The sequence below is a fragment of the Ceratocystis lukuohia genome (genome assembly GCF_044167205.1).
Source record: "Ceratocystis lukuohia strain C4212 chromosome Unknown Supercontig10_pilon, whole genome shotgun sequence".
In the NCBI taxonomy this organism is placed as follows: Eukaryota; Fungi; Ascomycota; class Sordariomycetes; order Microascales; family Ceratocystidaceae; genus Ceratocystis; species Ceratocystis lukuohia.
Window position 1 is genome coordinate 75499 of NW_027263529.1, and position 26833 is coordinate 102331.

The following is a 26833-nucleotide window of genomic DNA, read 5'->3' on the forward strand; positions in this document are numbered from 1 at the left end:
AAAAGACTGTTGCCCTTCTGATAGGATTGCACATAACATCAACACCAGAAATTAAAGTAGTTGGAGCTAATTATCATTCTTCTCTAGATATTTCAGCAGCAAGTTGGTATGTTCTTCAGTTATGGCTAACCTTCTCCCATTTTCCACACTGTTTGTCTCTCACCACTGCTGCTGGCCTTATCTGTCCACCACTGATTAATGATATCGCCCTCACCTGTGCATGAGCCTCTTGCCGGTGAATCTCATCTTTCCCCTTACCCACAACCAGTCATCTTCCCATTAACCGGGTTATCTTTGCTCCGCACATTGTGAAGAAAATAGCATAATCACACCATAGGCCAGTGGGCTTGGGAAGCCTCATCCGGTTCTGCAAGAACTCTTGAATCCACTCATCTCTGAAATCTAACAAAAGTAGAGAGCCAGCTTAGATCAATAAAGGCTCGGTTCCGATGTCTGTTTCCAACCTCTTATAGATGCTTCGGCATGTCTTTTTCTTCCCTCTATACTGTTTTATTAAACACAGACATGCACCCCCGGATTTAAGCATATATATTCACTTACCCCTCGCTTCGGAAATATGGTGTAAAAGAGTCTGTGTCCTTTCCAATGGACTTTATCTCGAAAACCCAAGTCCAAACCTTTGGCTTGATTACAAATCTTCCGCCATCTTACTACATAAAAGATATCCAACTATATTAACTCGACTTATGTAAACTAGTCATGCTTGGGCCGACACCGTCATTCACTACAGTTCCAACAATAAACATGTGGCTGGCCTAGTACTTGTACTAAGCCTATTACTAATTGCCTTGCCCATTTGTCCACTGGCAAAGAAACAGGATAGGCTTGATTCCTATTAGCCCCGAGTTCTGTGTAGAGTGGCTCTTGGCTGATCTACATCATTGCTGTACAGGCTCTACTAATGGCTAGCCAACGCAGCCCTAGACTTGGAATTGAATTTAGGGCTGACCTGAGCTACACAAGTAGCTCTACATATCAGAAATTATCAAGACGTTACGAACATATCACCATTAATCCATAGAGGGAAGGCCAGAAATGTGGCAAAATGTATAGTGTGGAGTAGACCACTGTCCAAGAACACAACCATTAATTCTAAAAATAAATAGTTAGGTTCAGTTTACGAGGAAAGTTTGAGCCAAGGATACATTGCTATACTCGTATAGAATCCAATACTTCCACAAGTACGGTATTATAGCTAATAGCTAATAAAATAATGGTTTTGAAAGTCTATACACATGCCTCTATGTGCTCTGTGGTCCATTGCTCTGTAGAATCCTTGTGATTGAGAAGTATCAATGACTTTCCATACTTGACCAAGTTTTGCTCAAGAATCAGTTCAAGAATAGATATAAGACCTTTCCTCCCTCCATGATAATCAGTCTTTTCACTACTTCTTCACACCCACATCAGTTCTCTAACTCCATACACTCACCTTTACCTATACTCCTTTGAAACTTCATTTCTACTTGACACTTCTTTCTAATCTTCTCGCCTTCACGAGTCTCAACTTCATTTATACCAATAACAAACCAACAAAATGCAGCCCTGGACTGTTATCTCCCTGCTCGCCCTTACTGGCACTGCTATTGCACTGCCTGCTGCTGACCCTGCTGTTGGTGTAGCCAGCACCGATGGCAGTATTGTTGCGAGAGAATTGTCAGGCTGTTGCCGTTTATTTTCAGGCTGCTTTTGTATAGAGTCTAGTGATGGGCTTCTACGTGCTGTGGATATGTCACTTTGTGCGAACGCAGGTGCCTGTCCTGAGTGATAGGCCTGGGATTTCAGATCATCTTTGGCTAATTCATGAGGCCCATTGCTCTGATTACATCATTTGTGTTGCCCTACACATGCACACAGGCTTTCCAGTGCTCGAAATGCATAAAGCATGTTCTGCATCATGCTCTTCAGGTAGCCACTTTCTCTTCGTTTCCTTTGCGATTTCGATAATAAACAGTATTTAGTCATAAATGAGATTATCTTATACTTGGTGAAACCCATCGCACCAAGTGCTTCATTGTTTGAATGTTTATAATAGTTGTCTAATTTAGCAACATCACTTAACAGTAGATATCAGGAGGACGTACTGAAATGTCCTGTGAAGAAAAGGAAAAAGGAATAAGTGATTCTTGAAGTTGTTTTTTTATCTATCTAAGTCTAGACAGAGCAGCGGATGTCAGCCGGTTTATATGTCCATCACTAACATGTTCTAGATCAAGCACGTGGGCCTTGGAAGAAGGCCCTTGATGTCTGATACTAACCCACCCTAACGTTTGGGCGAACTGGATCAGGGTCAGCAAACCTGGTAACTCTGACTTGGGTTACTGACCTAACTGCATCTTAGGACATGTTGTACAACTTGTCCAACTTTGTCTGTCTTCAGTTTTCTTTTAGTCTCAGCTTCATTATAAAATTGTAGGACAGTCTCTCTTCAAGTAAGTCGTTTTAGTCTAGCCACACTATTCTTCCCTAATCACTTTAGGGGTTGCCTGATAAGCTCTGGTATCCCGAATGATCCCATTGCATGTTTCGCAATGCCTTTCCTTTTCGTCATGTTGGTCGTTCAGTTTTATCAAGCTTCCCAGACTATCCCTCCTTTACAATCTAACCATTGACTTGACATAGGCATTCTTCTAATAAGCTGCCTCACCATTTCCTTCATTCAACCTACTGCGACATCAGTTCCGCTAGGAAACCGGGAATGAGTTACAATTATAGGCAATAGGGAAACATTGAAGAGAATGAGGATGAACAACAAGCCAAGCCAAGCCGAAGTCGAGGTCTAGACAAAGTAGCAGGACAATTAACTCCAAGAACCTTCTCACAACAATGCACCCATGGTGACTCAAATTAATAGTCAAGCCCATCCTGTATTTTTTGTTTGTTGTTTGTTTGTATTATTTAACATCTACCTACTGGTTTTCCACGGCAATACAACGGCATGTTCTGGACGGAAGCAGCGTGGTTGATGTCGTCTTCCACTACTACTTCCGGGAAATCAATGGTTACAGGTGTACGTCAGCTTCAAGTATCTCCTATGACTTTTTAGAGTCCGACTAAGCAGCTAGAAGGCTTTTCTGCCCGCTGTTGCCCGAAGGCGTCCCCTGCTGGGTGTGGTTCTAGGATTGTTTGCCTAGTGTTTTTGGGTTGTGGTGTCCTGCCTATATAGTAATCTAGTTTATGATGCTAATGGCTGTCTGCCTAGAGTGTTGCCCCCGGCAGAGTACATTGGTTTTGTCCTCTGTTCAGTGAAGCAGTTACTGCAGTTTTAGAAGTGGCTCTTGGTCATTAGGAGAAAAGGCTCTCGGGAAATACACCTTCTGCGCCCCTCGACATCTCCTTCCGCTCCTGTCCTCGTTTTGTATCTCCTTCTCTCAACCTCCCCCCCTTCTCCTCCGCTCTCTTTCTCTTCTGCACGCCCCCCCCTCCCTTTTCTTTCCTTTTTTAACAGTATCATTGTGTGCATGTGCTCCCTGCGTTTTTCATTTCTGCAGGAGGTGTTTGAGGTTCTGGTGTAGGACACCAGCTATGTACTTCATTGCCTTCATGTCTTTCAGTAGCTTGTCTACGAACCTCTGGCTCCATGGTCTTGGCAGGGCCTTGCACGTCCGCCAGCGTGCTCACTCCTTTGGTTGTTTACAGTGTATACACCTGTGTGGGCCTCTATGCTTGAAGAAGTCGTTCGAAATCCCCATGTCCTGTCCTGGCTGCCAAGATGTGTCCCAATTCTGTCCTGTCCAGGCCCTTGTAGTTGGACACATGGAAAGGAGGGCTGCAGAGAATATCATTGATTGGGTAGTCTCCCTCTTGCTCTTTCCACCATTCTTCGTACTCTGTACAGAGCTGGTTTCTCCTCCATCTTCACACTCTGGCTAGGCTCATGTGGGGATCTGGGTTAGTTCAATGGCACCCCAGCCTTGCTTGCTCATCTGCCAGTTCGTTTCCCTCCAGGCCTACATGGCCTGGGCCCCACAGCACTTGTACTTCTCTCCCTGGTCTCTCATTCTTCTAGAGGTTCAGGATCTGTTTTGTGTTGTCAATGACGTCCTGAGATGTGCTGTTTTGTGTTCGCTGGTCGCATAGGCGGTCTACTACCACTTGGTTGTCTAGACAGAGCTATATTTCCTCAGCTTCTGCATGAGTAGTGGCCTGCTTTGCAACCTGTTACGGGACTAGTAATTGCTACTGAGTTTGCCGATATCAAGACTTTATTGTCAGATGAGGAGGAGAGGAAGAAACTATCTACTTTGCTTGTTTGCTGTGTGTGTGTGTCCTTTTCATGTTCTCCAAGGTTTTGTGCCATTTTGACTGGCTTCCTCATTCAGCCTAGCCCCTCATCTTCTGCCACTTTACCCCGGAATAACGGGAATCACAGGGATCAAACGAACCGGACTGGCTACCGGACGGAATTAACCCTCTGTGTTGGTATTCTTACCAAGAAACACCGCTATATTGCAGGTGCACAGGTTTCAGGTCTACGTACTTGTATGTCTCTTATAGGCTCTTGTTTTGGCCTTTGTAGGAAGCAATATGGGTTACCTTGTGCCCATGAAATTCTGGCAAGAAAGGACACCAAAGAAGCCATTATGAAGCTCGAAATTGATTCATATTGGTGGCTAGACAACAAAATCACAGAAAACGACGGCATCTTGTTAACTCAGGAGCCAGAAGCTATCCAGCGTAGGAGTAGGCGCCCTCGAAAGACTTCAGCCTTCAGTGAAGATGAAACAAGTGTCTTTCTAATATCTGTTACGGTTAGAGCCCGCTGCTATGGTACGTATAGAATCTTGATTGATTGATGAGGAGGGAACGGAGTCTATCTAGAAGGTTGTGCTCGTGAGCAGGGTGAAATACTTTCACTCACTCCCCTGTCTTTCCGCCACCCATCTTCACACAGGCGCATCTTCACAACATCCAATACGCCAAGAGTCAGGAGGACATTGCATAATCTGGGATCGATGAAAATCAATCAGCATAGTACACCCAGACTTAACATCATACGTCACATTCGCCTCACGCACATCGCCATGAACAACTCCAAGCGCCAGAAGCCTGGATTCGAGATTGTTAACAGCACCATAGTCCATTTCCATGACTGGTTCACCTGCATATGATAGCAAGAGCATTTGCCTAATAGGCCGGAACCCATAATTGAGTGTCTGTTGCATTGACACATGGCCAAGACAGACTGGAACAACTTCACCTTGTACAGGTCTCAGTTGATCATACACCTTCAATTCATGCCGGATGAATGGTAAGGCAAGGTTCAACATGCCTTTGCCAACAAACGTGTAGCCATATGGATGAGCTGTGAGCTTCACAAGAATCCCAAGTAGACCAGACTTATTGGGTTGAACTTCACAATCAGAGTCCAGGTTGGTGTCGAGCTGGGCCTTGACAATATCAACAAGCTGGGACAGTGATATTTGGTGCTTCTCATGGACGGAGGCAGAAGAGGACTCGAAACCAGGCTCCTTGCGGTGAATATCGACATTTGGACATAATTGGTCAAGATAGCCTCCATTGGCCAGAACTAAGACACATCGATGCGAGCAGTACTCAGGTCGAGGAAGTCGACATGTGCTAGAAGTGTCGTACGAGTCGATATGTGCTGTGTGCTTCTTGGAAGGGTCCGGCTCGCGTTGGCTTGACGACCTTCCATCAGGTGGTGGAAGTTGCGGATATGGGTTTCGTAGCGATGACGAACCAGTGTCTTCACTTCCATTCCCTTTACCGGAACTAGAAGATGGATCAGACGGTGGCTTTTTAGACCCATGGAATCGAGTAAGTCTATTCTGTATACTTGCAATTTGTTGTACTGAAAGATTTGTGCGATCAAAAGCTAGCTGAATCATTGTCATAAGCATAGCGTATGGCGTGTTTTTGATGCCGTTCTCTAGTGCTGAAGATATCTGGCTGTCCTGAGCTAGTGGGTCTTCTGAACCACGACATGGGGTGTCACTAACGTCTTTTTGATGAACACACAGACGAAAGTAAAGCTCCGATGGCTCTTTGTAGTCGATGTGAAGCAAAATGGTGGCTTGACCAGTTGAGATAGAGCCGTACGAAAGTCCGAGAGTAACCATATAATGGTACGTCTACTCTAAAGCCTTTGCAACCAGTTTGGAGCCAGCCGGGTGCTTTTGGCTTTTCTTCTCAGTGTTGCCAGACGCCGATGGGCTTGGTCTAGGATCTGTTGATTCGGTAAATATTCTGCTCCCCGAATCAACAATATTCCTAAACGCAGAACGGAGTAAATCTGGGGTGAAAACATGCGCAGGCTTGTGTTCGATGACTAGAAGGTTTTTCACCTTTGGTGATTTATTCGTTATTTTCACAAATGTACCATCCGGCTTGATGCTGCGCTCGGGGGACTGCGCTTTGATGGGCCGCGTTCCGTCAGAATCTGGAGGTGAGTTGGCAGGCCGCTTTAGATTACGTCCCGCGTTCGAGATATCTTGGGAGGGTCTACGACCACGCGAGGGAAAGGCGGATACAACAGTCACCGGCTCTGAAATATCAGCTCTAATGCTCGAAATATCTAAACATCCGAGTCCTGGGTTCTCATTATCTGAGCCCTTCATCTTGTACTCCTGCATCTATTCGCAATACTCCGTGATGTATGCTGTGTTTGGGCAGAATTCAACTTCCTCCGCTTCTTCTGAAACGATCTGACGCCAGGTACTAGCGATTTTGGCGACATGAAGTTCAATAAGCATGGAGCAGAACCTCGAAGATTCATTTTCACTGTCATGTGACCATTCTTGAGCCGTCCTTTGCAGCGCACAGGCATCTGAAAATGGCGGAAGTAATAGCTGATCACCAAAGGCATTAGAAAGATCAGTGAACTTTTGCTGGTGAAGCCCTGGAAAATCGTTCCATGGTAGCAGCTTCCTAGGACAGGTGCGACCAGGAACAGATGTTGAGCCTACGGCAGTGGTTTCCGGGCCTTTTTGGCGTATTCTGAGAGTTTGAAAGCAGTGCGCGTAGAGATGGTAAATGTGTGCGTGAAGGGACTGCCTAGCGTTGAGGGTATCGGCACGCGTCTTTTCGACATCGGCACGAGCGTTTGCTGCTGCAAGCTCTGAGTCTTTTTCATCAGCACAAGCGTTTGCTGCTGCAAGCTCTGAGTCTTTTTCATCGGCACAAGCGTTTGCTGCTGCAACTGCAGCCTTCACTGCTTCTATATTCGTGAAATCTAAATCTTACATTTTGTAGAGCTGATTATTTTGTCTTTAAAGCAAATGTCGTACTAAATCATCAGGAAGGACAGTTAACTGTTGAAGAAAAGCATCATTGTCGCGTAGTGTTAGCAATAGACATGAGTAGCACAGAGGTTGCTGTTGACATTTGACACATTCATGCCCTAACCCTATGTCACGTGACATACATAGACTATATCTACCGTGATAGCAGTGACTGCGGGTTAGCGGAAAGAAGTGAGAAGTGTTAAGGGAATCATCGGATTTCAAATAAACAATAATAGTCAACATTAATTATCAACATCTGAAAACAAATTGCTTCCACATCAGAGATATCCTCCCTCAGCCCTAGAAAATGGTGTATAACCCTAAATGGTCCTGGACATTTATACTCTAGCTTATCGGCCACTTCTTCAACACCACATAGTTCCGGAGGGAATCCTGACGAATCCAGATCAAAAATGAACTAGTTAGATGATAATATCTTCTTCTTGATCAGATAATTTGCATGATTGGGTTACCTGGTCATGTCGAGATTGAATGCTATTATGCTAGGCATGTAATGTATAATAGTCAACCTCATATGTCCTTGCAACTAGTCTGAGACTAAATTTTGGGTTATGTTAAAGAGCTTGAAGAGCAACAAGTGTTTTACTCTCCTTACTGGGTTGATTCATGCTGAATAGTTGAGAATTGATTGGTCAAATGGAAGAAAGTGAAGTTGGGTGATGTTTGGTGCACATGCTTATCACGTAGGTTGTTTCAAGGTGTGGTGATTTTGCATGGGACAAGGGCACCTGGATAAGTATAAAAGAACTATTGCTGTTCTTTCAAGAGAGGAGGTTCATATATGCTGACTACAAGCTAGCACTGCATCTTGAAATTTATTTCCTGACATCTCTCTGTATTCTTGAAACTTCAACTTCCAGTCTATCTTCAACTCTCAGCTCATCATTAACTCTTCTATTGATTTCCTAAGAACATTGCATCCCTATAATTTTGCAAGTCTTATACTTCTTATCGTTGATAACTACAATGGCTTCTAATACACAGTGCTTAGCAAATATGCAACCCTGGCCTATTGTTTGTCTTCTTACCTTCACCATCAATGCAATTCCCATTGCAACTGGTAATCTTGTGAATGGAGCGGAGACAAGCTCCAAGCTTGTTACGACAGATGAGGACTGTTATTGGAAAGGCAGTCACTGCTTCTGTATAAGAGATGGCACAGGAGCTTTATCTATAGATGAGATGTGCCTGACTTGAAGTCACTTTCTGTATAACAAAGATGTAACGTAGGTTGAGTAGCATATCGCCACAAAACTTGGTGATTGGATCCTTAGACACACTCACAGCACAGCAGGCGTTCTAGGCTAATGACTAAAGGACACTCAAAGCTGGGCATGAGCCAAGCACGCTAGCAAAGAAGCACTGGGTAGAGCTGGACAAGCCCTGAGTCTAAACTGGGAAAAGGCAGTAGGCGTGGACGATGGCTCAGGGCCCTCAGCAAACATGGTGGCATGGCCTGTGGGTTTAGGAAGAACCTGCCACAAATAGTGACGCAAGACCACCATGGGAAGACGGGGAAAGAGAACGCCTTATCGAAAATCCTGATCAACACTCTTGATATAGCTTGACCTTAAGCAACATAGCCTCGAGGCCTTTTTTCTATAGTTTGCCTGTTCAAGTCTTATTACAGATAAAGTGCATGAAAAGCATGTGCCGCAGGCAAGCAAGTATGCGTCGCACTTTTCCCTCCTGAATCTACCTTTTCATTTGATTCTCGGCTTTTTCAAAGACCCATTCTGCTTGCCCGAGTGGGCCATTGGGGTCTAGTCGTGGTCTCTAGACAAGCCCCAAGTTGATTGTCTCTGGGCAGTAGCCATGACTTGAGAGGAATGGGGATACTTGTGTTGCGCCCTGCTTGGTGTTGCATTAAGAACAAATTCAACCATCGGGAGGGCTTTCGGCCAGTGTGAGCCCTGAGCAACAAGCTTGGAAAGCTTTGCTTTGACTTCTGCATTCATTCTTTCCACAGCTCCATTGGTTTGAGGGGTGATAGGCTGTAGTTGATCTCACTTCCACTTCCACTTTCATGCAGATCCTGTTCCGTGCTGCATTAACGTTAGCGGATCCTCAGTCTGAAAGCATAGAGCTCGGTAGCCTATGGTGTCAGCACTAGTTGTGAAAGAAAGCATCTGCTGCATTCTCCATCCTTTCATTGGCATAAGTGCTACGGCCAAGCCTGTAAGTGGTGGCTACACAAGCCCTTAGGACAGCCCCACTGTACCACTCATTTAGTGTAGAAGCTTTGACCATCTCTGAACTGACTGACAACCAACGACAAACGACTAACAACTGGCCATAAGGGACAAATTATTTTGACAGGCCATGTCATGTCACACGTTTCCTTTTCTTCGTCTCCTCTAATTCCTTTCACTTGCCGAACGCAACGACAGAACATAACTCAGTTTAAACTCTCAAGGAAGAGCTAGTGTTTTGAATAGAACAGAGTAGCCCCACTTTGGCTTACTGTCTACAGCATACTAAGTCTGCCACACTGTGGCGCTGCAGTGTGGCTGACCGACGTGCTAGACTAAAATAAAATTCTGCATGCAAAATCCCCACATTTACAGTAATCCCCACCCCTCCACACACTTTAGATTAGCTTTCTTTCCTTTTCTCTCCAACGCGTAGTGTTTGACCATCTCCGAGCCTGCGCCATGTCACCAGTGGAAAGTTCAATCGCAAGAGCCCTGTCATGTTCACTAAGCTGCAAGCCAAATACTGCCAGGATGGCATTGTTGGAGTTCATTACTAAAAATAGGCCGTAGAAGCAGCAGAAGTTCCAAGTATATCTGAAGGGACATAAGTTGCAAGAAGTAGATGAGATACTATGTGCAGATGGAAAAAGGTTTCGAGGAAGGTTTAGGTAAAGTAGAGGTTTGGGAAACCAGCTACTGAGCTGTGATAGCCAACTTATATAGGCAATAGACCACTGGCAAACAAAGTGATGACTAGTGATGGAAAACAATGGTCCTTGGCAAAATTTAGAAACCCCCATGCGGGATGGATTCCACATGACAAGGCCATCATTTGGGCAAGAGCAGAGACAGCCCAGACGAGGAGAAACATGCTAGGGTTACGCGATACGCAAAATGCGGGGCAAGGCTGGAAAAAGAAAAGGGAAAAATGGAGACAAGTGGCAAAAACTTTCTGAAGATGCACTGAACAAGCATCTTACATAGTTTCCTCTGTTGCCTGTGGAATTGCTTGTGTTGATTCAATTTTCTTTCTTCTTCTCTCCTCTCATACTTGGGTTTACAGTAGTCTGTTGTGGTCTGTGCGTTGGCTCAGTCATGTTCTGACATCTGACAATCAAGTATAACTGGACCAACCTTTTTGTGGCTTTTCGGCCACTTGTCTGCGTTCCTGTCTTGGACCAGCTCATCAGCTCTTGAATGATGGTTAACATCCACAGCATTGGGCTGGGAGTGTTTATTGCGACATTTATTGTATTATTCGAGCTGGTACAGGACTGTGTTCTAACTATCTTCTCACACATCTATGTCATTCATTCACCCGATATTATTCCGAGTGGAGCTGGAATCTCCACTACATAGGGTTAATGCTGGCCAGTATTTTCACTTTCTGTAGAATAGATCTTAAATGTTGAATCAGTTAATTTATTAAAGGGATAACTTCTACACTACGTCCTTGGACTTCACCCCTTATATATTGCTCATGAGGATTCATGATAGGGTGTTAACCTTATCTATCATGGATCTTCAGCCACAAGAGGTATGAATAAGTGGGGTACGTATGGGACGCCACTTAACCTGGATAGTGCGCCACGTAACACTTTCTATGATTTACGAACGCGTCACACTATATGTTAGAGTATTCCATGCTAGCTGGGGGTTGCCTAGATTAGGATCTAGCAATCTTCCTTGCTGACTTTCTACCTTGTTTTATCTAATTTTCCGCTTCATTGCTGTACACAATCTCCACCCTGCCCTTAGCGTTCATCGTGTAAGCAATCTTGACTGTCATTCTTTGCATGTTTTATACTGACTATGTCTGCTGCTACAGAAGAACCTGACTTGAAGCAATTTGATCCTTTCGAGATGGCTACTCCAGCAGCCGTAGACCTTCCCTTCAGCAAGACTCTAACTTTCACATCATTCAAAGAGGTCTGCCGATACGCAAACTGGCCTGAGGATTTCCAATTTCGATCAGGCTTCACCTTATACAGCCCAAATGCTTTGGACATGGATGTTGATGTTTCACAAATGAGTTTGCATATTATCGAATCTACAGCTGCGCAATTTCCGGAATTCAAGAGGACACTCCAAGCACTTGAAATTCTGATTGGGAGTGCCAATCTTAAAAACTTTAAAATTCATCTTGCTTTGAGGAGCAACTTCGAGGACTGGGCTTCCCGCAGAGTATTCTCAGCCGATGCTGTCGAGAACATCTTGATTCCAGAGGTCAAGCTAACTATCTGCCAAGCTAAAGAATGCACTAAGAAAGATTTCCACTCCTCAACCCCCGAGTTTCGCCAAGAAGCACGAAATGCATTCAAGGCTCCTGAAAGGGCTCATCATGGCCACCAATTAGGCAGCGCTAAGCTCTGCCAGACCCTTGTGAACTACCACCGCCAGTTCAGTTTGGAAAAAGATGCATATTTGTCGCCTCACACATCCATTGTTGCACCCCCAGGCATAGGCAAAACATATACTGTCTCTCAGCTTGCTGTTCAACATGGCAAATACGTCATTTACTTGAACTTTGCTCCGAAGACGTCGAATGGCTTTCCTGGAAGGTCGCCTTATGCCTCTCTCATCCTAAGTGCCTTTGACACTGTAGATCATCTAGAAACCTTTCTGGAACAGCGTGAACGAATGGAATCGCTATGGTCTCTAATAGTTGAGGCACTTCTACATCTTGCCAGACTGGCTCGGACTTTTGGAATTGGCCCTGAAGAATTCTTTGATTACCAAACTGGCGAGGACTATGCAAAACAGCAGGATCTTATCAAAAACAGCCTTGAGTTCGCCATACGAAATCCCCCATTCTCTCATAAGTCAGATCAGGAGGCTAACTGGGTGCCCTTTGATAATTATTGCAAAAGTATTTTCACTTCGGCAGGGTACAAGACAAAAGACGATGGTGAAAATAACGCTGCGGCTCCCGATAGTTCTATGCCTTCCCTCCAGTTTGTTCTCTGCATCGACGAAGCCTGGGATCTTTTGACTGTCGCCACCGATCCACAGAAGCCTAAGCCGCTATTTCGCGCTCTCCAAACGGCGTTATGGAGCAGTGCTACGGGTGGTGAAGATACCTTTTTTGGTGTGTTTCTTAACACAGCACCCGTGATATCCAAGACCTCTACTGCTGTTGCACACGAACCTAGCCAAAAGATCCCTATCAATGAACACCCAAATGCAGTCTCTTTCCCGCCTGTCTATGAAATATTTACCAGGGGTATCTTTGCCTCACCAACTCCAGCTCAGCTCACTTCGCCAAATACACACTGGAGAGATGTCGCCACTCTTGGTCTTCCCGTTTGGGGGGCCCTGCTTCAACAGGGTAGTACGCTGAAAAATGTATTCCAGCTTAGTCAAGAAAAGTATGGCCCTGGAAGGACAGGCCCTCAGTCCGATGATCAAACAGTTGCACTTTTAACCCTTCTTGCATACCGTATCCCTTTCATCGTCTGCGACCCTTGTCTAGTGAAAAAGTTTGTCTCGGGGTGGATGCAAAATTTGGCATACGCTTCGGGAGACCGAGAGGACCTCATCTTATTGCAACCGACTGATCCAATGCTTGCTTTGGTAGCAAGGGAGCATGGAGTGACAATGAAGCCATACTTTGTAAAAATGCTCCAGGTATTCATCAATGAACTGTCTCGTGGTAGGATCAATGTCCGAGAGGCAAGTGAGTTCGTTGCAGGAATTGTCCTTCTTCTTGGATTTGATTCTACCTCACAAGGGAGGTATTTGAAGCCCATTCCCCTTCAAGACTTCCTTGCAAGTTTGTTTAGAAGACACTTTGTGCTAGACCTCTTGTCTCACTCTTTTAAATACGAACAACATGAGCTCAGGGATATGCTTTTGAATGGACAAGTATTTTTTAATCGAATTCAGAACCGAGTCACCACACCGAAAATGGTCGATCTTTACAATATGTACAGAAGCTGTACAGCCTGTTACCTTCCTACCAGCTTTAAAAAGGCGAATATTCTCATCCCAGTCTGGGTTCCTGAAACAAAATGGAGAAAAGGCCGTTTCGGCTGTATTCTTGTCCTAGTGAGAAATCAGGAAGACCATTCGGCTACACCAATGAAGCAGGACTATGCCTATCGCCATACTAGTGATGCATTTGATAAGCTTGGTTTTGATGATGATGTTCCTATCATTGGTCTAATGACGTGTCTACAGGGCGAAATATGTAGCACTGATGTTCGGGAGCCCTCAAAGAATTCGAGAAATAATATCGGGGTGATTTTGTGTTTTGGCCTAGACCGCAAAGAACATCCTATGTTTGATGGACCATATAACGATCCACTTAAAGATTTAAAGAAGAGCGTGTTGAGTTGGCTGGGCATACTTCAATTTGACGTCAATACCCATGAGCCAGAAGAGGACATGGAGGGTAATGAACTTGTCAAGTTCGAAACTGAGTTCTATCCTTGACTCTAGCGGGCAGAGGACATGGCAGTATAGAGTGGCTGGCATTGGTATTTTCAATAGCTCAACTCCAGCCGCTTGAACGTTGTTTTATATTTCTAATTTAATATGAACATTGCTCCTAACAAATCTATCGCCTTGACTAGCCTATACATGATCAAGAAGGCTGTAGACAAGCTCAGCGGCTCTCCTAGAGAGTTCCTACAGACACTCCTAGACACCCATTGTATACTGTGCCGAACCAAGCAATAAGAAAAATGACGTTTCACTACCGGCAGATCCAATATAGGGACGGGCTACGCAGTTCTGAGTAAATGGGTGGAAGTGGCAAGCATAGAAACAGTTGGAACTTTTGAGCTGGCGAAGGGAGACACAGCTCTCTAGGATATTGACACAGTATGGTTCACTCGTGTTACATGATATCACTCTTGTAATATTTGTTCATGTCACCTCATGACTTGGGATAACTACAATGACATGAATATCTGTAGTATGGATGATTACAGCCTGCAAGCAAACAAATACACACGAACGTGCATAGTAAGCGAGTGGTGCACCAAAAGTCTTCCAGTCCCATCTCCTCGCATCTCATTGACTATCTGTGTACCAAAAGATATGACATGACCAAAAACGAGGTTAATGTTATTCTTGCGCTTTGGGTCCTTTAAAATAGCCTAGAGTTAGGTCTCTGACCTTCTGCAAGGTTTTACCAGCTGGATTACCATGCCCTTCGTCGCCAACGCCATGAGCATTCAGCCTTGGCGCAATACCACTCGCAACTCACAGAAATTATCTAATCTAAAGGGCATGCCATTGCCCAGTTTATTCTCGATCTAAACTCGTGAGGGCTTCCCTTGCAACTGCGCAGGGTAGAGATGGTCAACCGACTGCCCGCGGGCCGCGATGCGTTACCCGTTGGTAAGCACTGGGCTCCCGACTTTGCCAAACGACAACTAGACCTCAAGACACGCTTCCATCGTATATACGGCTACGAAAGAGCTAAATATGCAGATCCAATCATTATACACGGTCGGTTCAGGCCTGTGAAGAACACAAATGTGAAACATGGCATCAACCTAGCTCACATCTACAACTTCAGCAAGTTTGGCTTTATGATGGGCGCTATTGCAGGCGGACTTGCCATCATAGGTACAGAAAGGCGTGGAAAGGCGAATTCAGTACAATGTAAAAGCCAGGAATGGGTCATAGCAATTCAAGCCATCAATGCTGAAGGCTACGTAGTCGCGCCATTTATCGTGACCGCAGGTCGTCGACTATGACATATATATTTGTGTATTACGTTAGGGTTGATTATGGACTAAGCTCTCAATCTCTTTGCAACATTGTGTGCCACAGGATCCTCTACAGCGATAACTCAAGCGGAAAATGTGCCTCAATTAGCTAAAGCTTATCTACTGCGCTGCTCAGTCTTTCAGGCTGACTGACGCTGTCCTACACAAAGCTAAGAATAAGTAAACATATCTACTGTTTCATCAAGACGGCTCTCTTGGACAACTACTAGGATGAGGATAATAGCCTACACACACAGGCATTTTGAAGTACAAGGTTAACTTCAATGTTTTATTGAGTCTCACAACCCCAAAGCCTAGCTAGAGGCAGCGATCAAAGTGATGGTCTGGTAGTATAGAATCTCCCTTTATTTCAATTCATTAGATGACTGCCCTGCCGCCTTTTTGCCAGGAAGCTGTAGATTAGATTCTCTCCTCAGCCTCAAGAACCTGCTTAGCAAGGTGGTGAGCCATCTCAACTTGAAGTGCATCCCTGTTCTTGTCTTCCTCAGCAAACAGAGCCTTTAGTGCAGCCTCCTGCTCCTCATCGTCAGATTCTGACTGAATGTCTGAGACATAGGCCCCAGGGGCAGTTCCAGGGACAGGAGTCTTGATGTCTGGCTGGCCGAAATGGAAGGAAATGTAGTTAGTGTGGACAATGGTCCTGTCCCACCGGTCAATATATTTTCTAGTGCTAAGGAGGATTTTCTGGGCTGGCTTGTTGACGACCTGTAGCAGCTTCACAAAGTACTGAGTGGCAAGAATCATATCCCACTCTTTGTCGCCAGGAAGAATTTTAACCCCCTTCCAGGAGCCAATGTTGCGGCCCTTGCGTATTTCAGCAATCAACTCATTGGTTTTAGTGTCTTCTTTCTCGACAGTAAAAGACATTAATCTGATCTCGTCAGGTTCCACGCCACCTCTCTTTGCGAGAGCATTGTAGATCCTGGTCAGGCTGAGCTTATTCTCATGCTCAGGCTCTTCGTCATTCTTGGCACTCTCAATGACGGCAACTCTCCTCTTCGGGGAGAAACCTATTATATCGACATAGGGCCAACCATCCTCATATTCTGGTGAGGAAATCAAGAAATAGTCTCCCAAAGTTTGAACTTCATAATTTCATAGTGGCAGTTACAAAAAAAGAAAAAGATATGTAAGAATAGAGACGAAGTGTGGGGGTATCATGAAGTGAGCTTTCAACCCTTCATAACCTCCATATTGTAGTCGGCATAGGCTAGCTATTTAACAACTTCTCAGCCATCTCTCACAGTGCCGCCTTGCAGATACCATTAAGTGCTTTCACCTGCCTGCCCAAGACTCAACGAGAACTTTGAGCACTTGTTGCTCCCTGACTATACAAGCGCACTGAGCTATCAGCCAACCATGATCTATGCACTAGCAACATGACTTCATGGAATTCCATGTATACGTCGGAGTTAGCAAGACTCATGCAAATGAGGTAAACACAGGCCCCACTGGATTCAGAGGCTGTGCCATGGTTAGCAGAAAGTCCCTGGCTAGTTGGAAGCTGCGTTGTTGAAGATGGACTTTTCTAGAAGGAAATGGTAACCAACTGGTAAAAAATGTCTACGGGTGTGAATCAAACTAGTTGGCAGAGGCAGGCATGTAAGACCTAGCCAGTGCATCAACTAGATGACATGTCTAAACATCTCTACTCAGAGAAATAGAAACACATGTTGAACAGCATACTTTACTCAATGCTTAGCTGTTGATTACTGGGTTTGCAACAACACTTGGCATATTTATTGCTACTTTTGTAAAGGATTTGAACCATGTCAGCCTGGATAAGCAGAGAACTGTGTGAGTGAATAAATACTCCAGCTCAATATATGTAGAATAGATCTTAAATGTTGAATCAGTTGAGGATTTAAAGGCTACGTCCTGGAACTATTCCTTTTGTATTGTGATCCTGAATTCATGATAGGGGGTCAATCCTGTCACGTGTTCAGCCACAATAGGTTCGGATAAGTGGCGTCCCATACATGCCCCACTTATTCATACCTCTTGTGGCTGAAGATCCATCCTTATCATGAGCTTGAACTTGAATCTATTTGACATCAACACCTTATCATGAATCCTCATGAGCAATATATAAGGGGTGAAGTCCAAGGATGTAGTGTAGAAGTAAACCCTTCAATAACCAACTGATTCAACATTTACGATCTATTCTACACTGAAGGACATCATATCACCAGGCCCTATGATGGCATATTGAGCCCCCTGTTCCAGCCAAGATCTAGACGCTTAGAAGGGTATAGAGAAATATTTGCCACAGTTATCCCCATTCCCAAATCAATACTTTGTGTGCTAAACTTGCCTTTATCATTGCAGGAGTTCATGTACTCCTACAGCTCCATCCCACTTAACCCTATTAGTACCATCACTTCTTTGTTCTAAGATTAGTTCACTGTTGCCTGTCAGTTACTTCAAGTGGAGGTATTTTACATATTATTGTGACTGAAATTACAGCCAGACTTGACTGCCAATAGCCAGTTCGTGGACTTCAGCTACAATGCAGAAACACCAAAGCACTGATAGAAGGGTTGTGAGAATCAAAGGCCCTTTTGCCTTGCTTCCTATGTGTGAGTTTCCTACATTCAAGTAGCTAGTGCTTAATTCAGCATTCGACAACTCACCTCTTTTTCATTGTCTTTGGTTCCTCTAAATAATGGAAAATTATTCCCTTTTTTATTAGCTTTTTTTCACCCCAAAATCTTCAGGCAATGTCTCGCTCACTGTCTGACCTTTCGCGCTTCGGATTTACAGTTGTGCCTTCGTGCTGGCGTTAAAGCTAGCGCCTGATGACTAGCAGAAGCACAATCCAAGGCAAAGAGTCTAGCATTCTCAGGACTCAGCTTTTATCTCCGCACCAAGAAACCTCGACTATCTCCACAATCACATACTAACTAAAGGTAAATGAAGCATGGGTAATGGTTCCTGGTAGGGATGATATAGCAACCCTATGTTACATAACCTCGGAGGCTTTTATGAAAACTAGGCCTACGACGGCCTAACAACACACCGAAAACATCGAGGCATGGCTTGAGCTAGGTTTCTCGGTGGCTTGGGCAAGCGTGCTATCAATACATCAAAACTAACTGGTATTGTTTTCTCTAAAAAATTCAAAAACAAACTCCGCATTCCTGAGTTACAGCCTGTCCTGCCACATGCACCACATTGTATTCCTCTCGTCGACACTGACCTTCCTCAACCGCTACGCTTCGACAATTCAGCCACCACCTATGCATCTTAGCTTTCAACAGCGCACTCTGATGCATTAGTGCCCTCGCTCTCCTCATATGTGACTTGAGCGTCTCGATAGTTAATGCTGGGAAGCTGTTCTAACACTGGCTCACTTGTTTTTCGACGTGTTCAAGCCGTGAACCGGTCTTAAGCATTGTCTTTAGCCCCTTGAGACATAAGGACCAGGGAGATTAGATTTCTGTTTAACTGGTGTTGGAGTCCGTAGCTGCACACTGAGTTTCAATGCAATGTTTTCTGTGTTTAAGGGAACAATTCGATTCCTTTATTGTAGGCTGTATGGAGCGGCCCAAAACACCTGATACCAAGAGAGACGAATGAGGCGGTGTATGCAGAGTAATAATGTGATCTTTTTGTGACATTTCCTCAAGTCAACTGAGCTGTGGCTCATGGCCATCAAGAATTAGAAGATGGTGTCCAGGTGACCAGGCTTTTACATGGCAATAAAAGTGCTTGGCCTACCCAAGGCCTATATTCTAGTCCGTCTAGCTATTGTAAGCCTCTGCAATAGCCTAGGTTTATGGAGGGACTGTTTTATTCTGATTCGGTGCTAGTGAGGCGATGTTAGCTAACAGCTTCAATGAGCAGCGCAATCACTCAGCCTTCGATGTTGATCGCCTAGATGACTGCAACCTATTCCCAGTTTCAGACTGCACTAGCTTCATCTTTCTAATCCTCTCTAAGCCTGTGATGGCCATTTCATTTCTCGTGGCGCCTGTGATAAAGCCATTCTCGTTAAAGCTATAGATATCGGCTAGGTTGAGGCTATATTTGCCAATTGTGTTCTTCACGAGTCTGAACCAATCGCAAATAATGGCCGCCTACTTGCATTTAGCTCTCTGATGGCCGTACTTGTGAAAGAAGACAACACATCTTAGGCTCCGGATATCACCTAATAAAGCTAGAGGCCCAGTACTTGCCGGCGGGTGATGGGCCGCACTTGGAGAACAATCAGTTGGCTGTGTTACAGTCGTTAGCATGTATGCAAAGGATGGGGAGCTAGGCCGAAAAAGGGAGAGTGGCAGGAAACCCTTCAGAGGATACAAGAAGGAGCAGTGTTGACAAGCGTCATAGATGCCTTCTTCCTTTGCCCCTCATCTGACAAGTCTGTATGTCTGTATAACTACGCATCGCTTGCGAGTGCAGTGACAGTACAAGAGGGGAGAGGGGGAGAATGTAGCTAGTGAGGGGCCGGGGTTGTCAAAATATACATTCCGTGGGATTGCTGCGTGGACGGGGCTCATCCTTCCCAAGAGGTACAGCAGTAGATCTGAATCCTATGATTGTGATGCTGCCAGAGAGAAAGCCTAGCCCAATTTTTTTTAGGTGCGAATGCTGAAGTGATGATGGCAGCCAAAGCACACTTTGCTGATTCTCCCTAATCCACACGCCATTCTTGCTAATACTGTAGCTGCAAGGTTTGGAGGAAGACAAGGACGTTTGGTTAACCCATGATGCTAAATATAGTGTCAGAACATCTGTTGTGGAGATTCTGGCTCCACTCGGAATAACATCGGGTGAATATGTGATAAAGCACACGATGTAGAACTTGGTCCTCAATTAACTCAAACAGTACCAGTACATACACATGTCATAGCAGTCTCTTTGCTATACATGTCAACTCACTCGTATTGCCTGTGGTCATTGTCCTTACTTTTCCCTTCACTATCAAGTCTCTGTTTTGCTTCAAACTTATACGATGTATTCTACAGCCACAAAAAAACCATGACAGTCACAATAACCGAAAAAAAGAAAGAAAGTGCTGAAGTTGTAATGACATCAACTAGCGATTTGCAATTAACTTTTATTTTGGCTGAATTCTGTACAAGTGAAATAGTCGAGTTTTGACGGTGGAATATAATTCTTGCTTGGCGAAAGGGTGGTGGTGCATGGTAGAAGGATCAACGAGGAGGACTGAGCTCGTGGGGGGACCTCAAATTTATGGCAGTTCCATATAGAACTAACACACGAGCCCTATCACGGATACTAAGCATGCATCTCAGCAGACGCATAATCTCGTGTTAATTAGCCTATGAGCACTAAGACGCAGATCTTTTCAAATGCCTGTCTGTCAAATCCTTGCTAATTGTTTGGATCTTCACTTGGAAAAAGAAATAATTTTTCGAGTCTCTACATCCTAGACATGGAAGAATGAATGCACTCTTGAATTTATGCTAGAAGAAAAGGGAATAGTTACTGAAATATGGATGATTTTCTTATACTACCAGCCTCCCAACATAATCTTACAACTCAACCCCCTCGCTATTCCGTAGATATATATTTTGGAAAGTATACCTTTCCGTTCTGGCCAAGGACTCTAACATGCTACTATTTTGTCTCCTTTTTTTCCTCACGATAAAGAGAACCAGGCGTTCGGACAGCTAGTTGATCAATAAATACTATGACAATACATATGGTGCAATAGCATCAAGTGACACTGGGTTGGTACATGGATGGTTAGGGTTTCCATGTCACGTGCCAGTGATAACCTCTACACCACCTATGCCCATTGCTACTGCCACAGGACACATACTCTCAGAATACTCAGCTCTATATCTGGTATCATACCTCTTGATCAAAACCTGCTGCATTACTTTTTCTTGTTGTAGCTGTGCGCAGATGCCCTCTAGTAATTGTCGTGGCCATGGTCTTCTGTATCCTGCAACCCCCAGTCACTCCTATATTCAGGGCTATCCTGTCATCCAGCGCTCCCACCTCATGCAAACTCCCCATTGTTATAGCGTCTGGATGATGTCTATTTTTATGGACCTATATGCCGCTGTGCATTCGAAGAATCTTCGCATCCTACAGATAGGTTACGTGCTTCCCACGTATAACATTTTAATTCTCTAACTCTGCTTGGAACTCCTCTTTAGCTCAGGCAGTGATCGCACCTAACTAGTCCACTTACTAGGATTAGTGAATTGATCTGCACGCCTAGAAAATAAACACATCTTGCTTGATTCTTGAAAATTAGACTAGTTAGGAAGGCCTCTAACCCCTGCAAGATAGGCCCAAGTGTTCGCAGTGACAACTGTCGCTTTAAATTTAGTCTTCTTCGTTCCCTTTCTCTTAGGGCATGGCATATTCGTGGCTTGTGTGTCTTGCTAGGATGTGATACATCTATTCAGTTGAGTTAGGCCTCTACGTCTAGCTCCCCGCAAAAACGATCATGCCGTTATGTGATGGGAAGAAGGAAAGCGAGGGCTAATATTATGAATGAAATTTTATCTCTGTTCCCCCCCATTCAGTTACTACACTACTGTCTGTGGGCATACACATTGTGGGCTTAGCTCAGATTTTGCAAAATCAGGGGTCAACTCTCTACAACTAGCATCCTTTCCCATGCTTTTCAAGCATTCCTAAGTGATGGATGACTTTCAATCATGTTGGCTCATCAACAAAGATGGTGTGTTACTCTCTGCAAATGATGCATTTCAATGCCCTCATGTATGTGGTTTAAGATTGCAATTCACAATATTTAGTTGTCTGGGGTGGAATATCTGTTGTGCAAGGTGCCTGTCTACCTACCTACCCACTGGAAACAAGGGATAAACAAAATTCCGGGCTCCTGCTGGCCCTGCCACGTGGGGTTTCTTGATGGCTTCTTCATATTGCACCATTCATAATCCATGTGCATTGGTTACCAGGCTTTTGCATCAGAGTCACGGCCTATACTATGATAACCAGCTGGCTCTCCGCACCATGAGTGTGACTATTTGATAACTAAAGTTAGATTCAGGACAGTTCATTATGTGAGCCTGCTGGTGATTCAATGCAAGCGTTGTCGTTAAGCCCGGGCTGTTGGCGCATGGGGCCACATGAAGCCACTACACCTTGTGAACCACCCTGGGCTATCCATTTTGTAGAGGTGCGATCAAGTGGCTCATGGCATTTGTTGATCTGTATGAACAAAAAAAAGGCACATCACCATAAGGTGCTGTTGGCAAAATAGTTAAAAGGCCAGCACATGTCACCCATTTCGAGAACAGAAGCATCACATCTCTCATCCTCACACTACTATTCCAACCATCCAATTGCTCCTGCACTCTTTAGCCCTGCACTCTTTTGCATCCCTTTTCATATCTGTCCCCAACATCACCACAATGAGATTCTTTTCAGCTTCTTTGCCTTTGGCTCTATCCATTCTTAGCCTTGCCCAAGCTGGTATCATTGAGGACCGTGGCTACCAGGTCAGGGTCTCTGGGGATGTAGATTCCGTTCTTTCTCTTGATAGTGATAGAGAATACCAGTTGATTGATATCATCAGTTTCCATCCCCGGATGAATTTGGCCACCATCTTTATTGCTAACAACGACATGGAGGCTGAAAGTGAAAAGAAGCTTAGCCTGGGCCAAATTTACACTTCCCTAGCTGAGAAGCGCGGTCGTAACCCTGAAGATATTGATTGGGTCCTTGCTAAAGTTGACGGAGATATAGAAACAGACGTGCTCATTCGTGGCATCCGCAAGGACCGTGAAGTTGGCCCCACAGAAGATATCACAGTCCGTGCTGACAACAAGGAGTGGAAGGCAATCTTGGACACCAAGTACTACAAGGATGCAGCAGCGGTTAACAACAAAGCAGTCGAAGCAATTCTTATCAGGACAAAGCAAGAAGCTGTGTTGGGGGAGATGGTCGACATCAATTCCTTCTACTTCCATTTTCCAGCAAAGGAAACCCAGAATCCAGAAGACGACCATAACGACGAGCCGATAGATTGGGTGGAGGAACTGAAGAAGGCATTGAAGAAGGATGAGGAAGGCAGTTGGGAAGATGAGGAAGACGAGGGGGCTGCAATGAGAAATCTTTTCGCTGAGGAAGAGGAGCAGCAAAGTGAATCTCTGGAAACTCTGTTCACTGAAATTGAGGATATGATTTCAGAGACCATGGAAAATGACCAAACTCCTGCTTCTCGCCATTAGCTGGAGACTTGGTGGTCAATGGCAATACGGCTGCATGGTGTGAAAAAGATGAGCGAGCGGTTCCCTGTATTTTTAAAGTTTTCATAGACACTGTCATTCGAATCATTTCAACTTAACACAAACTCATAGTACCTATTGTGAGGACGTACTTAATGTTCTTAGATGAGAAAAAGAGGGATCTGTGATTTCTTTGTTCTACCATTTCTATCTGATTCTTGGTTGAAGTGCAGATCTTAACAGTAGATATTAGGTGGACGTACTGGATGTCCTGTGAAGAAGAGAAAGAAGGAGAATGAGTGATTGTTCATTGTTCTTGTATGTCTATCTAAGCCTAGTCCGAGGAGCGGATCTCAGCCGATTTATATATCCATGACCATCATGTTCTAGATCAAGCACATGGGCCTTGGAAGAAGACCCTTGATGTCTGATACTAACCCTAACGTTTGGGCGAACTGGATCAGGGTCAGCAATCTTGGTAGCCCTGACTTAGGTTACTGACAAGAACTACAATCAGGACTACAGGATGGATTATATAAGCTTGATGAGTAGGATATTATATTACTGTGAATAGAAGGGCTATTTGCTCAGTGGGCTCCTGCCTAGAGAAGCCTGCAAACACTATGTAATTCTAAGTCAGGCCAGGTCTTGAAGGGCATCGATCCCAAGGGCCTGTCAATAATAGCAGAAGCCTCTCTAAGCACCTAGTTGTAGAGGTTTGAGTAGATAAAAAAGACATCTAAATTGCTTCAGGGATAGGTGTGGCTAGAGAAGAGAACAATATCAAGATCGAAAAGACCAAGTATCCTTGATAATGAGGACCATGAGCCAATGAAGCCAAATAGCGCCAGAGATAACGATAGAAAATGAGCAGAGAAGCAGTGTGAGAAGAGAATACCAAAGTCAAAAGCCTCATGCGATTCTGGTTGAGTGAGGGTAGAATCACAGAAGTTAGCGATAGTGCGAAGAAACAGGACAACGCTGGCATTAACTTACTTACTGTGAAAGGTGGGCTTAAAACCTCTGATTGTGTTAAGAAGCACACACTGGGCATGCGCTGTTTACATGACCGTGCAGCCTAGGACGGAGTTGACCTTTTCAGAAGGCTTAGGAGAGGCGGTGGAGGTCTTGACAGTGGCCATTGTGAAGATTGGGTGGGGTTCTGACAAAGAGGAAAGTAAGGAATGAGCTGGTAGAAAGGGAAGAGGAGATGTAGAAGAGAAGATTACTAGTGGGTGATGAGTGCAGGAAAGGGAACAGTGAAGATGGAGGAGGGACGGCATGTTATTTATGTTAAACAGTTGTCATTAGACATGATATAGGATTGGTTGACCTGCTTGATAGGAAAGTCACTGCCCAGCCAACACTGATTAGACTATACAACCTGTGAAAATCTTGGACTGTTTCCTGATTCAGATGTTCTGTCTAGGTGAGCTACCAGACAGCACTTGTCTAACTGACTCCACTCAGCAGATCACAAGTCAGCTGACTAGCATCTTGAGTCCTATTCAAGACCGCTATCTTTGCAGGCATGGTCCTTTGGCCTTGGGTGCTGTAATCACGGGTCCCTATGGCTTCATTATCTTGGACTACAGACTAGTGCATCAGAAGGTCCACGATCACTGTGGCTCATTTCCCCTATATCTGAGTGATTCTAGCTGAATTTGGAGATCATTAAGCTCTGTCTCCATTTGATGGCTTTGGTTTTCATTCACATAAAGAGATGGCACTTGGCATTGTCCTTCACATTCAATCCTAGTGTTTGAGCACTAGAACTAAATAAGGACAGTTAGATCTAAGTGACAATGATAGTTCACTCTACTTTTCCCCTTCAGGAGGAGTGCCATAGTTACCTGAAAGATTATGAATGGCATATGCTTAGCATTGTTTCCCTTTGTTGTTGTGTTATGGAATCTGAAAGAAGGATTCTAGATGAGTTATTGAGTTCTTTCATGCATCCCTTTTTTGCGTTTAAAACAGCTGTGAAAATCTGACTATGGCAATGTGTAGGTGTGACTATAGATCCATCTGGCCAAATTTGGCTTAGTGTCAGAACAATCTACTGAATTCAGTTAGTTATATCACTTTTGAAGTCACTCGTGAACCTGTACAACTACTAAGAAATCAGCCTTTCCAGCGATCTAGGGCTATAGTGCCAGTAATGAGGTTACTATAGTGTGTTGACGCTTAGGGCCGATGATAAAACATCCAGATATACAAGCACCTATAACCCACAGGCCGAAGACTGAGGTCTTCCCAGTCTTTTTACTGCATTCTGGGCATCATATTGATGGGATAGAATTTCAAAGGAGCCTTCAACAGGTGCACACAGCATTGTAGTGTTTGTAGCAAGGCTGGCCATGGTACAGGGGCATTTCCCCTTGCTTAGAGCATAGGGAGAGGCCCCAGCCATTGATTCACAAGAGAAGGTCATTGCATTGACTAACCAGTGCTGTGAGGGCTACGCCTGTAGTGCTGTACCAATGAGCCCCCATTCTCTTGAGCCCACCTAGCTCTACCTTCCCGAGGTAGATCAAATTAGCTTCCTTTTACCTTCTTCTCTTCGATGCGTAGAACTTAATGATTCGTGAACCTGCTTACAAGCAACTAACTCAAGACAAATATGATTAGTTTGTTACCCAATATTCCTTCTTTTTTGATCATTTTGCTGATGATTCCAATTTGTATCTGGGTTTCATCACACAGTGACTTTCACTAGTAGGGCTGAAGATAGAATGAGTCTGGCATTGAAGCAGGTTAAGTAACAGTGCACAATCTATTGCTCATCTAATATACAGATGCCAGTAATTACATGCCAATTCCTTGCCACTGCAGAAAAGTAAAAGAGTTTACGGAGACCAAGGCCAAATGCTGAACTTGGCTGCTAGTTTTGTATCTAATCTTGGTCTTCCGCTTCCTCCTCTTCCTCTTCCTCCTCGGAGTATACTCTCTCCAACTCAGTGTAAGATTCCGCAGTTTCAGAGTATTCCCCCTCTGAATCAGCGTATTCCTCCTCTGAATCAGAGTAATGCACCTCTTCCTTTGGGACATAGTTCGCATCCCAGTCTTCGTCGTCTTGTTCGAAAAAACACCATTCGTCAGAGACCATGTTCCTGTAACCATGGATATTGACGCACCAGCAGACCCTAGCTATCCATTCACAGTCTACATAGACAGGCTGTGGCTCTGGGATGTATCCAGGGCTAGATGGTGCTGCAATAACAACCTTGCTGGCAAGGGCAAGAAGCGCAGTTGCAATCCAGGACTTCATGGTTATGTATTGGGACTTATTGGCGGAAGTTGAGTGGTGAAAGGGGGCCTCTGTAGTTGAAAAGAAGCACTTGATAGAGATAAAAAGTTGGAAAAAAGTAAGATATCTTGGAATAGTGGCTGTAGACAGAGCGGGCTTGAGAGATCTGGGTGATGGC

General features: G+C 44.5%; 7 protein-coding genes across 7 annotated transcripts; 3 read left to right on the plus strand and 4 right to left on the minus strand.

Annotated features, from left to right (window-relative positions):
* Positions 1-4907: 4907 nt before the first annotated feature.
* On the minus strand, positions 4908-6602 carry HOO65_100015 (uncharacterized protein; the record flags this gene model as incomplete). The annotated part of the gene is made up of 2 exons (XM_071004669.1): positions 4908-6058; positions 6365-6602. The coding sequence occupies 2 exons, from the start codon at positions 6600-6602 to the stop codon at positions 4908-4910; spliced, it is 1389 nt and encodes a 462-aa protein (XP_070855792.1).
* A 15-nt stretch (positions 6603-6617) lies between these two features.
* Positions 6618-7897, minus strand: HOO65_100016 (uncharacterized protein; the record flags this gene model as incomplete). The annotated part of the gene is made up of 2 exons (XM_071004683.1): positions 6618-7216; positions 7885-7897. 2 exons carry the CDS (start codon positions 7895-7897, stop codon positions 6618-6620), a joined length of 612 nt encoding a protein of 203 aa, XP_070855793.1.
* Positions 7898-11296: 3399 nt separating this feature from the next.
* HOO65_100017 (uncharacterized protein) lies at positions 11297-13918 on the plus strand (the record flags this gene model as incomplete). Its single annotated transcript, XM_071001698.1, has 1 exon — positions 11297-13918. The coding sequence occupies one exon, from the start codon at positions 11297-11299 to the stop codon at positions 13916-13918; it is 2622 nt and encodes an 873-aa protein (XP_070855794.1).
* An 869-nt stretch (positions 13919-14787) lies between these two features.
* On the plus strand, positions 14788-15192 carry HOO65_100018 (uncharacterized protein; the record flags this gene model as incomplete). The annotated part of the gene is made up of 1 exon (XM_071001699.1): positions 14788-15192. The coding sequence occupies one exon, from the start codon at positions 14788-14790 to the stop codon at positions 15190-15192; it is 405 nt and encodes a 134-aa protein (XP_070855795.1).
* Positions 15193-15624: 432 nt separating this feature from the next.
* On the minus strand, positions 15625-16418 carry HOO65_100019 (uncharacterized protein; the record flags this gene model as incomplete). Its single annotated transcript, XM_071004704.1, has 2 exons — positions 15625-16310; positions 16403-16418. The coding sequence occupies 2 exons, from the start codon at positions 16416-16418 to the stop codon at positions 15625-15627; spliced, it is 702 nt and encodes a 233-aa protein (XP_070855796.1).
* A 6171-nt stretch (positions 16419-22589) lies between these two features.
* On the plus strand, positions 22590-23408 carry HOO65_100020 (uncharacterized protein; the record flags this gene model as incomplete). The annotated part of the gene is made up of 1 exon (XM_071001700.1): positions 22590-23408. The coding sequence occupies one exon, from the start codon at positions 22590-22592 to the stop codon at positions 23406-23408; it is 819 nt and encodes a 272-aa protein (XP_070855797.1).
* Positions 23409-26301: 2893 nt separating this feature from the next.
* On the minus strand, positions 26302-26676 carry HOO65_100021 (uncharacterized protein; the record flags this gene model as incomplete). The annotated part of the gene is made up of 1 exon (XM_071001701.1): positions 26302-26676. The coding sequence occupies one exon, from the start codon at positions 26674-26676 to the stop codon at positions 26302-26304; it is 375 nt and encodes a 124-aa protein (XP_070855798.1).
* Positions 26677-26833: the final 157 nt, after the last annotated feature.